The sequence below is a fragment of the Osmerus eperlanus genome, chromosome 18, assembly GCF_963692335.1.
Source record: "Osmerus eperlanus chromosome 18, fOsmEpe2.1, whole genome shotgun sequence".
Classification (NCBI taxonomy): domain Eukaryota; kingdom Metazoa; phylum Chordata; class Actinopteri; order Osmeriformes; family Osmeridae; genus Osmerus; species Osmerus eperlanus.
The window spans coordinates 3,660,117-3,674,939 of NC_085035.1; the positions used below are offsets into that span (position 1 = coordinate 3,660,117).

General features: G+C 47.8%; 1 protein-coding gene across 2 annotated transcripts in view; it reads left to right on the forward strand.

Annotated features, from left to right (window-relative positions):
- si:dkey-112m2.1 (transmembrane protein 132C) overlaps positions 1-14,823 on the forward strand; it is a 69,411-nt gene that overhangs the window by 35,361 nt on the left and 19,227 nt on the right. For both annotated transcript variants that reach the window (XM_062484591.1, XM_062484592.1), the window contains one exon: positions 3,994-4,137. In XM_062484591.1, coding sequence (XP_062340575.1) covers positions 3,994-4,137 — 144 coding nt within the window. The remainder of the gene's footprint in view (positions 1-3,993; positions 4,138-14,823) is intronic.

Below are 14,823 nucleotides of genomic sequence, written 5' to 3' on the forward strand. Positions count from 1 at the left end.
AAAATAACAGAACCAGCCTCATTATCTGCCCTCATCTGCGCATGTGCCCAAACTTCCTCCTCCACTCCAAAGCAAAGGTGGACTACAACTCCCAATGTTTGATCGACTCAAGACCAGTCAGCAAATAGTTTCCTTCACTTAGTGATTGCTGCAAACCCTGGCAGCCCTCAGCTAGTCTCTAATTCAGTTTTGCCCACTTGTAATGACCAAGCTGATTCTGTGCTCAGGAGAGGGCTGCAGGTGCTGGGAAATTTGCTCCAAACACTAATGAGAGAGAGTGAAAAGGGAGAGGTAGGGGGAAAGAGAGAGAGACACACACAGAGAGAGAGAGAGAGAGCAGGAGCCAGAGACTGAGTGAGTGAATAAATCAGTGACTGAGTGGGTGAGACAGACACAGAGAGAAAGAGGGAAAGAGAGAGAAAGAGCGATTTTTAGTCAATAATTGGATTCAGCTGGGATATGATTGGAGATTAAGGTACACATACCATGTTAACTAGCATAATATAATTATCCCAATTTCAGCCTCCTCTGCCAACAGAATTAGGTTTGCCTAACTTTTTTAGAAACCATGTTGGTCCCTACGAGTTTCGGAGAACCAAATATTGAATCAATTCATCATCCTTGAACAAAACTAATTCCGCGGAACATCTGAAGTGTTTTGGGTTCTTGGTCGGATTACTGCACGATTGTTTGAATATCTGACAGTGTTCTTACGAGGTGGATTATACACACTACATAGTCATATAATCCCGAATCAGAGACAGGGACTGTCAGTAATACACTTGTGTCTAAGACGGACTTGGGAAAAGGATTTTTCTGGGTTTTTGTTAGGGCCATGTGTGCAGAGAATTAACTAAAGGTGGTGTCTTTGTACTGAGTGACTTAAAAGGTACTACTCCACTTCCATTTATCTTCACTAAAGGTCAGTTTTGTGGCCCAGACTCCCTTGGTGTGCTTAGACAGACAGTCTGGGAATATGCCCCTGGTACTCCCTTCTACTTACCAAGGGAACGATCCCGGCTCCATTGTGTGTCTTTACAATGGACCATGTTCCTTTCATAGTCTTCTCCTCAAAATCGTTCACTGTAGTGTGCTCACCGTGTAAACGCCATTGCTACATATTTGACATTTGCCAGCTGTCGACAATACAGTACTGAGCATGACTGACTGTCAAGTCAGACTATCTTGTCTCCGAGAAATTGGGTGAATGTTCAGATGCTAAAAATGTAATATCCTGTTCACGTATGCAGGAGACACTCAATGGTCGCCCTTCTATGGGCGCGTCCTCTCGACAACCGTTACCCACAGTTCGGAACTGTTGTTTTTTATCACCGAAGAGGGGGACGGGCAACGATCACACCTGCGCTTTGATGGTCGTCACTCACTTTGTTGTCTTTCTTCCCCTCCTGTCCTTCTAAGCCAGGAATTGTAACTCGGGAGAGCTCGGTCAGAGCTGTGGGTCATCCATTAAAGTTGCATTTGGCAGCATTGTGCTCATGTTTTTCCACCAGTCACGGTCGTGGATCATGCTTTGAGCGATTGTGTGAGAGAGATACTGTGAGATAGTAGAATATTATTTTTTTAAATGTCCATAGAGGTTCAAATCGTAGACACAAATCACATGACATCTTAAAAATACATAATGTCACGTTTAAAACCTCGGAACATCCAAAATAGCATAGCTAGAGAAGAACAATGAGGAAGAAAGAGGAGAGAGAGAAATATTGTGTTCGATTATACATACAAACTAGCCCGCACTGAATAAAAGATGCGGGTGCCCTCACACACCATCGCGGAGTCTGGGGTAGTTAACGCAACCACAACACCTTTCCCAAGACACTTCCAGTTCATTACCCACTACCAGGCATTACGCCAGGTCATTTGTGTCTTTTCAAGTTCCATTTCCTGTTTTTCAGAAACACATGAATATGGATGCGTGTTGGTATTTCATTAGCCGCGTGATGAACATGTTGACGTGCTCTCTGGGCAGGGTCTGCCTCGACCATGCCGGTCGGTGAACATACATCAGCGAGGGATCAGCCTTCGCTGAGCATCTCCTCTGACAACCGCCGTCACGTCTGTAAATACTCATCTCTCTGATGCATAGGGTTTCCGGGGGAATTAATGAGGCTGCTTCATGTGCTGATGCATGAGAAAGAGAGGCCCTCTTCAAATTGCTTTCCTTTATTGCGTCTCCCCCCCCCCCCCCTCCAGCCCCCCCTCCCATTTAGCCAGAAAATCATATTAGCCAAACCAATCTCATTTAAAACATGCCATTCCTTCATTTAGCCCTGATGTTTATTTTTCTGCTGCCCAGCGCTGCAGAGTCCGCATGTCAGAGGGATGTGAGTGAGAGACAGAGGAAGGGGTTAGGGAGAGAGGGTGGGGTGGGTGGGGGGGGGGGAGACTGCATAGTTCTGGAGGCGGTATTGCATCGGTAATTGTATACTTACAGCCTCCACATGTCATGTTCTCCCTCTGGGTCGTGCATCTGTAGCAGAGAGGCTGGCCCTTTGGTTTTAACAACGGAGAGAGTAACACATGCTGAGAGCAGTGAACGGCACAAACCTTGACATTTGACCATGACAAATCGGCGTACAACACAAATGACAGTAATAACCCTATTTCACGCCTTTTTCCCACGTTACTGTCTATTAGCGAAGACGCTATTAATCTGGTGGGTAACTTAAACTAGGGATGGGCGGATCAATCCTAAAGTATCGATATTTTCGATACTGGCATTGTATCAAAAGGATCGATTCTCAATTTGAAATATCGATCCTACCTGGGAATTCTTTTAAACAAGTGATTTTAGAATAATAGTTGTAGGCCGTATAGTATAGAAATTGATGGTAAAATGATTGGTATCGCCCATCCCTAACTTAAACTAGCCCGCTTGAAGTCAGCCAGGGAGAAACAAGGAGAGAGAGAGAGAGGCCAGCTTTATCAGGGCTCGAGCCCTGATAAAGGCCAGCGTGATCGTCAGGAGCAACGCGTAGCACACACCAGTTATTAGGGCCACAGCGGTTGCGATAAGATCAGAGAGCGCTGGCCGAGAAGCCCAGAACGTGCGGTCCTTACATCTGGGCTTCTGACGTGACAGAGTTGCCGCAGCCTGGCGGAGGTACCAACGTCATTATCCGCTGGAATGTCGGCAACTTTTTTCTCCGAACTTTAGAAGTCTTCTGCCGTTTCAGAGTGGAGCGAGGACTATCTGCTGCTCATTTTTTGATCTGAGAAATTCGCCCAGAGTTCATGTTTCAGTGAAGTGTTTTTTTTGTGTTCTTTTTTTCCTCATAACCGTCTATTCTCTATTTATTTTCTTTTATCCTCGCTATAAATATAGAAAGATGCTATCAGTGATTCATGTCAGAGTTTTTAGTCATTTGGAACTTTAGAAATGAGCTGCTCACAGGTAACATCGATGCATTTTTGTGATGACCAACCCAAGACAAAACGTCCTGCAATTTCCTGCTTCGTAGCATGACAAGGACAAATCTAATAGAAAACATTAACTTCCTACTTAAACAGGATGTTAAACACGTCTTGACTGTGGTCCTCTCATTTCATATGCACAATGTGTTTCTCAGAGGTTAATTCAAAGTCGGTTACAAATCCTAATCGTTTTTTACACAGTCCACTCGCCATCCGTTGCCAAAGTACATTTGCGGGCTGCAGGTCATTGTGAACTGGAGGGTTGATGTGCTGTGCAAGATGACACAAGGCACGCTCTCTATTCAACTGAAACCAAGTGAATGTCTAACCCCAAACACACAGAATACCCAGTGAACTCCACGATACGTACACTGTAGAAATCGTAGAAAAGCATTGAGCAGTCCTTTACTGTAGGCAAGAAACTACTACATCTGATACTGTCAGCATAGCAACATAGTAAAGTTTTACATGATATTACTGGCCAGAATGTTCCGTCATATTACGGTAGACGATTGTTTCCAGAAGATGATGATAATGCCTGTGACCTGGGCTCTGCAGGGTGAAGTTGAAGGATGGGGTGGCGTTCCTGGGGGCGAGGGCCAGCAACCCTGTCCTGTGGACGGTCAGCCAGGACGTGAGGAGCGAAGGTCACAGGGTCGTCACCCTCCACTGCCGCAGGAAGGACAACACCTTCGCTCAGAGGTAGGTCACCCACAATTCCTTCGAGATCTCCGTCGATTTCCTCGACCACGTTCACATGGAAGCCAGATCGTGCTCTTAACGAGCGGGGGGTGGGGGGCCCGCCGTGCCCCAAAGTGTGCGTGCCACTGTACGCACACTTAAATAAGCACCCACACGGGCAAGCACGAACAAGTGCAGACACACGCTCGTGTTTAGGCTCCTGCACTGTGACGGACTACCGGTCAGCCTGGAGGTAGTGTGATTGACAGGCAAACCGCCCACTCTCCCACGTAGCCATGGTCCCCGCGGTGGTTTTCCCTCATGGTATTTCCATAACCTACGTTAATCTCATGAATACGTATTAGTCAGTGCTCAGTTTGGGACCTGCAGAACGACACACAGGGTCCTGATGTCAATCGAGGGCTAATTTGGGTTTCTTTCTCTCATATGTAGCAATTATGGTTAAAGTCCCAGAGAGAGAGTGCGCCTTGTATTGACATGTGTCATTTTAGAGATAAGAAACTCCTTAAAGGAGCCAGGCGTGGCACACCGACAAAGATGCCTGGAATTCATCATCTTAATGGCATGCAAGCTTGAAGAAACATATTAGCATACACCATGTTTTCCAACTTGCCCGTGGAGCTTGTAAAGAAATGGTATTCAATGCATTACAGTGCCATTAGCTGTTTTAGCTTGTTCATTGAAATTCACATTGTACTGGGAAGACGTCTTTATGAAATATGTAATTGTTGTTTTTAGCTATTTTCTTTGCTGAATCTCCTGTCTTTGGGCATGCTAATGACCGGGTTTATGCACAGATGTGAGCCGTGTTATTGTAACTTCTCATTCAAATGCACCGCTGAATGGCTGTGGAAATATTGAGACCCAACATCTCGGAGACCATTAGATTTTCTACACTCTGAAATGAAATCATTATAGAGCCTGATTGCCTTCTGGGAGGTTAGATTGTCACTTCAGTGCATATGGGTGCTGCACGGCTAGCCTTCCACTCAGCGTGGACACCCTAAAAGGTCAATTCACGTTCACAAAATTTCAACATAAGCAACAGGGACATTCATACTCGAACCAGCCTCGGCACCATTTTCTGCCAACCTGTGTCTGCAAGACGAGGTATTTTAGGAAGTCATTGCAAGGGGTCATTAGAATATCATGATTTATAAATTAGGACCGTGTTAGTGGGAATGTGTGCTGGGGAGAGCGTGAGATGGTTCTTCCCTGGGGATACAGGTTTCAGTAATGAGTTGTACTATCTCAGGTCTAATTTCTGTCTCCTCTCCCTTACTGACACTAATGAGATCCCAAAGAAACCAATGGAAGAAGCTTTTATACTTCTCCGTGACTACTTCCGCTACTCTCTCTCTCTCTCTCTCTCTCTCTCTCTCTTTCCCCCATATCTCCCTCTCTCCCTCTCTCTCTCTCTCTCTCTCTCTCTCTCTCTCTCTTTCCCCCATATCTCGTTCTCTCTCTCTCTCTCTCTCTCTCTCTCTCTCTCTCTCTCTCTCTCTCTCTCTCTCTCTCTCTCTCTCTCTCTCCCTCTCTCTCTCTCTCGTTATTTCTCTCTGTCTTTCTCTCTTCCCTCCTGTCTTTCTCTCTCACTCTCTTTCTTTCTCTCTCCTTCCCTCTCGCTTTCTCTATCTCTCGCTCTCTCTTTCTCGTCGCCTCTCTCTCCCTTCCTCTCTGCTTGCGGGTGGGTCGTCACATTCTATTACCGACCGTCAACCACAATGCCACAGCTCAAGACCGCGGGCGTTGTAAAGGACAATCACCCCCCCTCCCCTCTCTCTTTTTGCTAATGGAGATGTAACTCTGTCTAACACCTCATCACTTCACCCGGGGCGTATTCCCTCAGCTCCTTTAACACCGGGCACGCGAACATGTTTATATGGTGATAAACATCGACACACGACAGACAGATAATAAAAGAGATCCCGCAAAGGAACCACGTCACGAGCCAGATGAAGGGGAAGAAGAACCAATTTACGTCCTGTGAAGATTTCCCCCAGGACCTGTCTGAGAGACTGTGTCAGTCTGGCCTCTGCCTGCTCACAAGTTTACCGTAACCCTGCACCTACAGAAACATCTCGAGTGTTTGGCCAAATTTGTTTTTTTTGGGAGGCTCAGCGAATCCCCGCGTTCTAGAATGTACCCCTTTAGCCCATGACTTCTCCTCATTCCCTACTGTATGCCTCCTGCTGCTCTTTCCCTTTCGCCACAAGCGTCGTCGACTCGTCACCCCCCTCCAACACGCGCATTTACCTTGCCTCCCCTCCCCCCCCCTTCTCTATCTCCCTCGCCCCCTCTCCTTCCTTATTTCTTCTGCTGTGTGTTTTTCCTCCACGTCGCTCTCAAACGGCGTGGGAAATGAGGAGGATTCTCTCCTGCAGCAGGAGGCAGCTGGCCCTTATTGGATCCTTGATGGCATCCTGAGCCTATCAGGGCCCTCCGCCCACGGCCCGCGCCCTCATCACACCAACAGTCAAAGCACAGGCAGCGGCACAGGAATTGACGGTTATTTCAAGGAAATATTAAGGAGTGCACAGGTGTACAACAGGCTTCGACTATTAGAATCAGCCTGGCATGTATGCAGCGTGAGTCATATCCAGATTGTTTTTAATGAAAGTAATGTCGTGTTTTGACATGGCAAGGTGGTTTGTTTTACTCGGGCTTGCGGCCCCGAGGCCAATGCGATGGAAGAAACTACCTTTCGTATATCGGGTCTCCACTCGAGTTGTGGTGGGAGATTCTTGCAGTCCCCCTTCACAGCCTACTGTCTACTGATCATTACACACCAGCCCGTACTGCCTCCTTCCTTTGTGCCGTACTGATTCAGTCCGCCTGTGCAGACTCAGCTCCCTCAGACCTTCACAAAGCTGGAGTTGTAATCCTAGACTACGAGCTCATCTCAATGGGGCTGTCTAATCTCTCCACGGTCTCTCGTAAGGCGGCAAAGCGCCCCCGATCCGGTCCCGGTTTGAGCGTGCTGTTTGATACACAGCCTCCCTGCGGTGGGGCTCGCTGGTTCTCGGAGGAGGCGCGGGGAATTGAGACGGTTCTTTTTGATGTCCCGCTTCCTCTCCTTGGCTGTCATGTAGCATGCTGTCTGTCGCTGTCTGGCTCTTTGTTTTTGGATAGCTTGAAGAAGCTCTTTCCTTCTTTGCCTTTTCTTCAGCTGGCTCTCCTTGGCTGCCTTTCTGCCTCTCTCTCTCTCTCTCTCTCTCTCTCTCTCTCTCTCTCTCTCTCTCTCTGTGTCTCTCTCTTACACACACACACACACTTTCTACTTCCCCCATCCCTCTTTTTCTACCTTTCCGATTTCTGGCCGCATTCTCCTTCTCCCTGTCTTTCTCTCTGTAACAGTCCATCCATCTCTGAATGTGTCATTACCTTGTGAGACCAGAGGAAATTTGCCATGTAATCACCTAAGCCTACCACATTTCTTATACAGTTCCCTGGATCCTTCTTAAAGAAACAGGCCGGTCTTTTATCCGTGCTCACTGCCTAAAGTGCTGGGCGTATTTCACGTGATCATCTGTGCAGCCGTCTCAAACTCCCGATTTCCACGCTTTCGCAGTCTGCATTTATTAGCATATTTTCAGCGGGTGGTGGCCCAAAAGGGTTAGGTTTGAATAGCTGAACAGCTCGTTCGGAGCACTCTTTCAGATGTACACTACAGCTAGCTCCACGGATGACAGAGAAGCTATACTGTGGTACTGTATAGGCCTGAGAGAAGCTGTAGAATACCTGATGAGGACTGGTGGAAGATGGATTCACCCACCCAACATTTCCCAGCCGGGAGTTCAATAGAGGATGTCTCCATTTTGTCCTGTGAGTTTTTTTCCCCCTACACGGCAGTTCCATAGGAATGTTAATAGGACCGAGTCTAAGAGAAAATTCATAGGAACTCACTCTGAAGTCTGGCTATCAGCTCCCCTCTAGACCAGCAACATGAGCTCTGCTGGGCTATGCACCCTGACCAACACAAACATTAGCATCTCTTCAGTTACCAGTGCTCCTCATGCTAGCTCTGCAGCGGAGTTTCCCCTGTCCTGTCTGTTGGTTCAGTCCATTAAATGGCCATGCTTGGACAGGGTTAATGATGGTATCGAGCCGCAGGTCACCCCCTTCCTGACCTCCACTTCTACAACTACTTCTCCGTCCCATTAATCTGACGAGGACACGGGCCCCTCCTCCTCCCCGAGTTGGAGAGAGGGAGGGGTGGAAGTAAGAGGAAGGGAAGGGGGGAGTGTGTGTGTCAGCAAGGAGAAGGCAAGGAGAGAGTAGAGAGAGTGAAAGAAAAGAGGAAACAGAGGGAACGGTGAGACAGAGAGACAGAGAGAGAGACCGAAAGAGAGACAGAGAGAGAGAGAGAGAGAGAGAGAGAGAGACAGAGAGAGAGAGAGAGAGAGAGAGAGACAGAGAGAGACCAGCTAATGCGCTATAGCCCTGTTCATCTCAGGGAAGTTTTCCCTACAAAATAAAACAAAACCAGCTGCACATGTTCACTCAGAAGGCTTTTTCTCTTGAACCTTTCTCTTGAACCCTTCTGTTGAACCCTTCTGCTCGACACTGCAGAAAAACAGCAACCTTCACACAGAGGCTCTCACCCACTCCATCACACAACGCAGGAACGATAGCTGAGAAGGGAGACAACCAGATGAAACTCTGGAGGGGGACTGAACCTCATCATTTACATCGACTACTAACGAAGACCGCTCCGAGGAGGAAACCAACCCCTGAGATGCCATGGAAGATATCAGACGCTCGCCGGTCTAAAAACACAAGCCACACTGTGCAGCTCCACACCGTGTAATGATAGCTAGCAGCTCCACTGGGTGGATGATGAAAAGAGGCTGCAGATAAAAAAACATATCAAAATAATAATACAAGCACTGCCTGCCAAAGCCAGCTGTAGTTTCTCACCAAGCCCGACCTGCTCCGGGTCATCTGTAGCCTACAGCCGATGTTTGTGCTACACTACGACTCAAATTTAGGTCCAGTCCACTGACGTACAGAGATTGTAGAAGAACGCGGTAGCGTGATACACTACTACATCCATCAGGGTTGCTCATGCCTACAGAGACTCTTAAAGAGCTACAGGGGAGAGGATGATTCCCCATTGGGGTCCCACTTCGGACGTGCTGCACTCCTCCCTGTACTAAACCCCTTAACACCTAGTCATTACATACCTAGCACACTCCAGCTTAGTGAAGACGGAGTCCTGACCCCCGGAAGGGATTCCTGTCGCCGCTCGCGCAAACACGGAGACGCGTCGAAGGGTACAGCTTCAGTGGTTTGAGCCCCCTTGACAGATCAAGAAGCCGCCGTATCAAATCGCCCCCCCTGTAATGCGTGTCGCTCTGGAAGTAAAGCGTCGGCGAAATGAATACGGGCTTATTGTTATTGCCCCGTCACCTGTCCATCGAGAACCCGATGATGTGCAAGTGGGAGGACCGAGTTGAAGTTGCTGCCACTCACTTCTCGGAATACGAGAGGCCAGGCGAGGAAGGGAGGAGGAGGGGAAGAGGTGTAAATCACACCGCGAGATTCAATTAATTTGATGACATTAACTTTGGACAGCCATTTTGAGGATTTTCCATTAATGGCGACTGCGGTTCCCCTTTCGGTCAATAAATCAGCAGTTTTTATTTTTGATCCCTTCAGCGTTGGACCCCCCCCCCCCCCCCCGTTATGGGCCCTTTATGATTGCAGGAACGCGCGGAGGCCACGCAAACGTGCGGAGGATTCATACGCCACTCACACAAATTAAATAACTCGTGATCGATGCGCTGGATCCATCTAACGATCGCATCGCTCCTGCCTAGGCCTGATGTACAAATCCCTTTTAATATCGTACAGGCAGAGAGGAAAGTGTGGCATAGGCGTTAGTGCTCTCATAGATAAGCAGGTACGGCGGGGTGATAGTTTAAAAGGCCTTCCTTTTGATTCCAACTGAATGGCATTTCGGATAAGCAGAGAGCAGTGATTTATTTACAAATGTGCTCGAACCCATGTCAAGGTAATTGCACAATTTCACAACCATTCGCCTTTTCCGATACAAAGACATATGCAAACACCCAAGGTGAATGAATAAAAAGGACACGCACACACGCTCACTCTCCTGAACACGCATGTACACACATTAGCACACCTGCTGCCTGGTATTTAACTGGTGGACTAAGTGTTGTTCGTGGTTAATTATACAGATTGCTACAGAAAAACAAATCAGAGGAGTCACAAAGAGTATATTCTGTTAACCAGTGTCGGTCTTGTTTTTCAAACACACAAACACACTCCGTCCTGGTCATTAACATCCGTGCATCTGGCTGACACAATGTGAGGCGAGTCCTCATTGCGATCGAACTGTGCCAGGACCTTTGATTTAGCTCTAGCTGTAAATGTGACTCTGTACTGGCCCTGCCCTTCTTACCATTGATTGGCTGCTCTCATCGATGGCGTGAAAGCAAGCCACAGAAGCCATGCATGCTAACCCACTGGAAGGCCGTAGCTATGGCTGTCCCATCTACACTGGGGGAGCCTTGAGTATCGAACCCTCTCCACCTTTCAATCTCCACACATCATTGTTCTGTCGATGACGATATCCTTAAATGACTCCACAACAGACCGCTGGCTGCAGCGCAGACATATATTCACTACGCCGCACAATGCATGTCTGCATTTGAATAAAACACGATGATGCGCTCACCGCCAACCCAATCAGGAAAGCCATTGTTTATGTAAATGAAATCTTGCAGTGTATTTCTGCCTATAGGGCATGGCTAATTTGACAGACCAGAAAGATTCCTAAAATATACACAGAGAGCTTTACCGAGAGCGGACCGCTATCACCAACGTTGGCGATGGGGCCATTGCTCATGGTAACAAATGCGCATTGGGAATGATGAATCTTCTGCTCTTTCCAAAGCACTTGGGGCCGGAACAAAAGAAGCTACGTGCTGTTGACTGTCTAGCAACCAGCTGCTCGCGGGGGGAGAGAGAAAAACCGACGGGAGAGGAGAGGGACAACAAGGGGAGAATTCGAGAGAGAAGGGAGGATGAGGAGAGGAATAGGAGAGAGGGAGAACGAGGGGAGAGGGCCAACGCGGAGAGAGAGAGAGAAAGAGAGAGAGAGAGAGAGAGAGAGAGAGAGAGAGAGAGAGAGAACGAGGGCAAAGAAGGAGAAGGCATGGGAAACGGTCAAATGCACACGAGTCATATGCACCCCCCCCCACGGCCTGGTATTACCATATCATGGGAACGATCCATCAATCCGTAGGGTAAATTGTACGCTCCATTTCAGGGCTACCGCCGCGATGTGTACATTCGTAATGAGATCGTGAGTGTGACCGAGCTGGGGGATAATGCATACTCCGGTCGTCGACGCGTACGGCATGTGCCCTTATTAGAGGCGAGAGAGTGTGTGCGTGCGCACACAGTGGCGAGGCCCCGCTCCTCTCCTCGCCCTTCTGCACGTGCTCTCTCCCGCCTGTCCATGTCTCGGTCTCTCCCCTCGGCGCTCCACTCCGAGGTGCGAGCTTCACCTTTTCCTGGGGGTTGTTAGCGGAGGAGAAACATGGCCCGGGCGAGTTCAGCTGACATTAAAGGCCCGCTCTCCTGGCATTTAAGCTCGTCTCCATCTCGTAGGCTAGCACGGTAGACAGTGTGCAAAGGACTCGGAGGTTTCCCCCTTCCCCGTGCACCTTCTCCACAGGGCAACGATGAACCGCACAAGCCTGCTTGCTGCTTTCACCCCAGCGACTGTTTTTTTCTTTAATGGGACCGACAGACTGACCAAAGCGCACATGCAGGCTCACGCACGCACGCACGCTCGCTCGCTCGCACGGACTGGCTGTTTCTCACGGGCGTCTTATACAGACGTTGGGTTTTGATGCTTGCTGTGTGGTACGTTCCTGTAGCGGTGGGGCGCGGGAGATTCAAACACGAGATGAGTCTGTTTTTGGGAGGACGCTGATCGCAGTGCGCTACTAACAGTAGTGTGTTGTTTGTGTGTGTGTGTGTGTGTGCGCAGTACGGCTGTCATGTCACGACTGTAGAGCCAGCCTCACGCCTACTCGGTTTCAGCAGGGGTTCTCTGGTACAAGGATAAATACATGAAATGTTGTGGCAGCTTTTGTGTTTTTCTAGCGCTGACTTGCTAGGTAATTAAGAGCAGATTGACAAGAAGTCTCTGTGGCCGTTGTGTGTGCGCGTGTGTGTGTGTGTGTGTGTGTGTGTGTGGGGGGGGGGTTCTGTTTAATGACTCCTCAGATGTCATGCTTGTGTTCCCGCAATTACAGATCAAACTTTCATCACAGGCAAGCTGGTCTCTGGGTATCGCTGCAGTGACAATACCCACCTTACAGTTTTTTTTCACCAACTCTTCCTCTTCCATCAAAGATAATTCCAGACAGCGTTAGCTTTCATTAGAAGGGAAATAAAGCAGCCTGGAGGATCTGACATGTGTGGCAGGCAATCTCAAATAAAGAATATCGTTCGGGTTGACTTTTTACGGTGCATCTTTGCCATTTGCCTAATTTACCTGTGTAGCACCCACGTACCCATTAACATGTGCGCCCCGGTGTACGCGAGAGAACGAGCCGTGTGAATCCCAAGTGCGTGTGCATCCCCGTTCTTAATTACCGGCGTGCTGATGGGGATTTGAGCTCGTCAGTTCTCGCGGCACGGAGAACACGAATTAGTGTGCTGCGAGAGAGACCGAGGCCGTCTCTCAGCTGCGTCGAGAATGCTCTGACGAAGGACGACACTTTGGGTTTTTGCCTCGTTGTATGTCTTCATATCAGTTAGCGGTAGCGGTGTCTAGATACCACAGTGTTACCCTAGTGTGGGTATCACTCACATTTATTACAGCTGAGAAGTCACTTTCGTGTTGCCGAATATGTGCCCTGTGAATGTTTAATGGTGCGCCTAGTTTGACCGAGAGCAGTAGAGTTGAGTTATCGTGTGTATTTTAGCTTTATGTCACAGTTCACCTTTTTATTGTTGAGCTAAGGAGGTAATGTGAATGTCTTACTTTTGATGAAAGGGAATGTCTTTGGACTCTGTAGCATGGTTATTTCTCCGTCAGATGGTTTCTAAATGTTCTAAATGGTAGTCAGGGCTTGCCTTTATTCTCATAATATACTCTAGAATGTTCTTACTGTCATTAGCTCACACAAAGCAGTAGCCATCTTGAAATTAGTGTCTGCAGGTTGGAGTAAGATAGGACCTATAATCTCTCTACTGTTGTACTAAGAGAGTCTGTGACTCTGAATGTTGAATGCTTCTGCCAAGCCCAGTGTCAAAATGAATCTGTTTGGAGAAGTAGTAATTAAGGTCTTGAACTATTTATGAATTATCTCATTTGAAGCTATTGCTCTGAGTCCATTCTGACTTGAATAGCTTCTGGTGGGTGAGTCTGGGGCTATTCATCAAAATCAAATCAAATGTATTTGTATAGCCCTTTTTACACGCAAGCATGTCACAGAGGGCTTCACATACACCCATAGAACTGCACCTCAACCAACCTAAACCCTCAAGGAAGACAAGGAAAAACTCCCAAAAAACTCTCAACAGGAGAAAAAAATGGAAGAAACCTTGGGAGGAGCAATTGAGAGAGGGATCCCCTCCTCCAGAGACGGTTGGTGAGAGAGAGGAGCAGAACACAGGCTAAACATAGTCATACAATGTCAATGGGTTTTGAAACACCAAAATCCATTGTTCAACTTTATAGATGTAGGACAGGACCGGGAGACTCATGACCAGGTCCAGCGTTGGCTGACCGACGACCAGGCGGGTGCTGACAACTCAAACCCCCCACACCACAAGGGATGTGTGTGGGGGGGACAGAGAGAGGAGAGCAGGGATTAGAGAATGCCAGGAGCAGCTAACAGTTACAGTCATAATAGAATGAGATCCCCACCGGTCAAGTGTGGACTGGTGCAGCAATTTAACAGAGCAAAAAAGGGGAATTAGATGCAACCCCACACACCAAGACAGCGAAATCTGTTCCAGGGGAAGAGAACTCTAAAATAAGTTATACTTATAGAATAAGGATGGAAACAACCCGTCCCCCGTTGCCTCCAACTAGTAACATACTTACCTTTAACAGTCGTAGAATTGACTAAACAATAACGTTTTTAACCTAATTTTAAATTCATGCTTCTTTGAACATTTCAACCGGAGTTCAAAGTGCTAAACTTTCTTCTGATTCAAGTATATTTGATCTGTAATATCCTGGCTGGAAGACTAAAATATTAGGCCTACATGTGAAGCAGTAATGACCAACAAATACTACATTTGATCACTGAAGTCATGAAAAGATCCCCCCCCAAAATGTTTTGCGCATACTGCACATTTTAGTCTAATGTCCATGTTTTCACTGCTGTGTAATTCAAAGGAATACAATACTGCTTATCGCTTGCATGACCTTGGCTTGAAGAGCTTTTAGTAATTCAGTGTGCCTGTTTTCCGCCCGAGTGAAGACAGACAAGCATGTGAATGACAGATGACACATCATCTATCACTGTCATAAGCCTGACACCTGGGAGGAAATAACTGTCTGGCCAGGCCGTGTCACTTCCTGTGCCCTGCTATTCTACCTATTACAAAAGAAAGAAGCCATCGATGGTCTGCTGGAGATACCGTGGTCAGACATGCGTCGACATGCAATTACACCGGGGGACTGAAGAG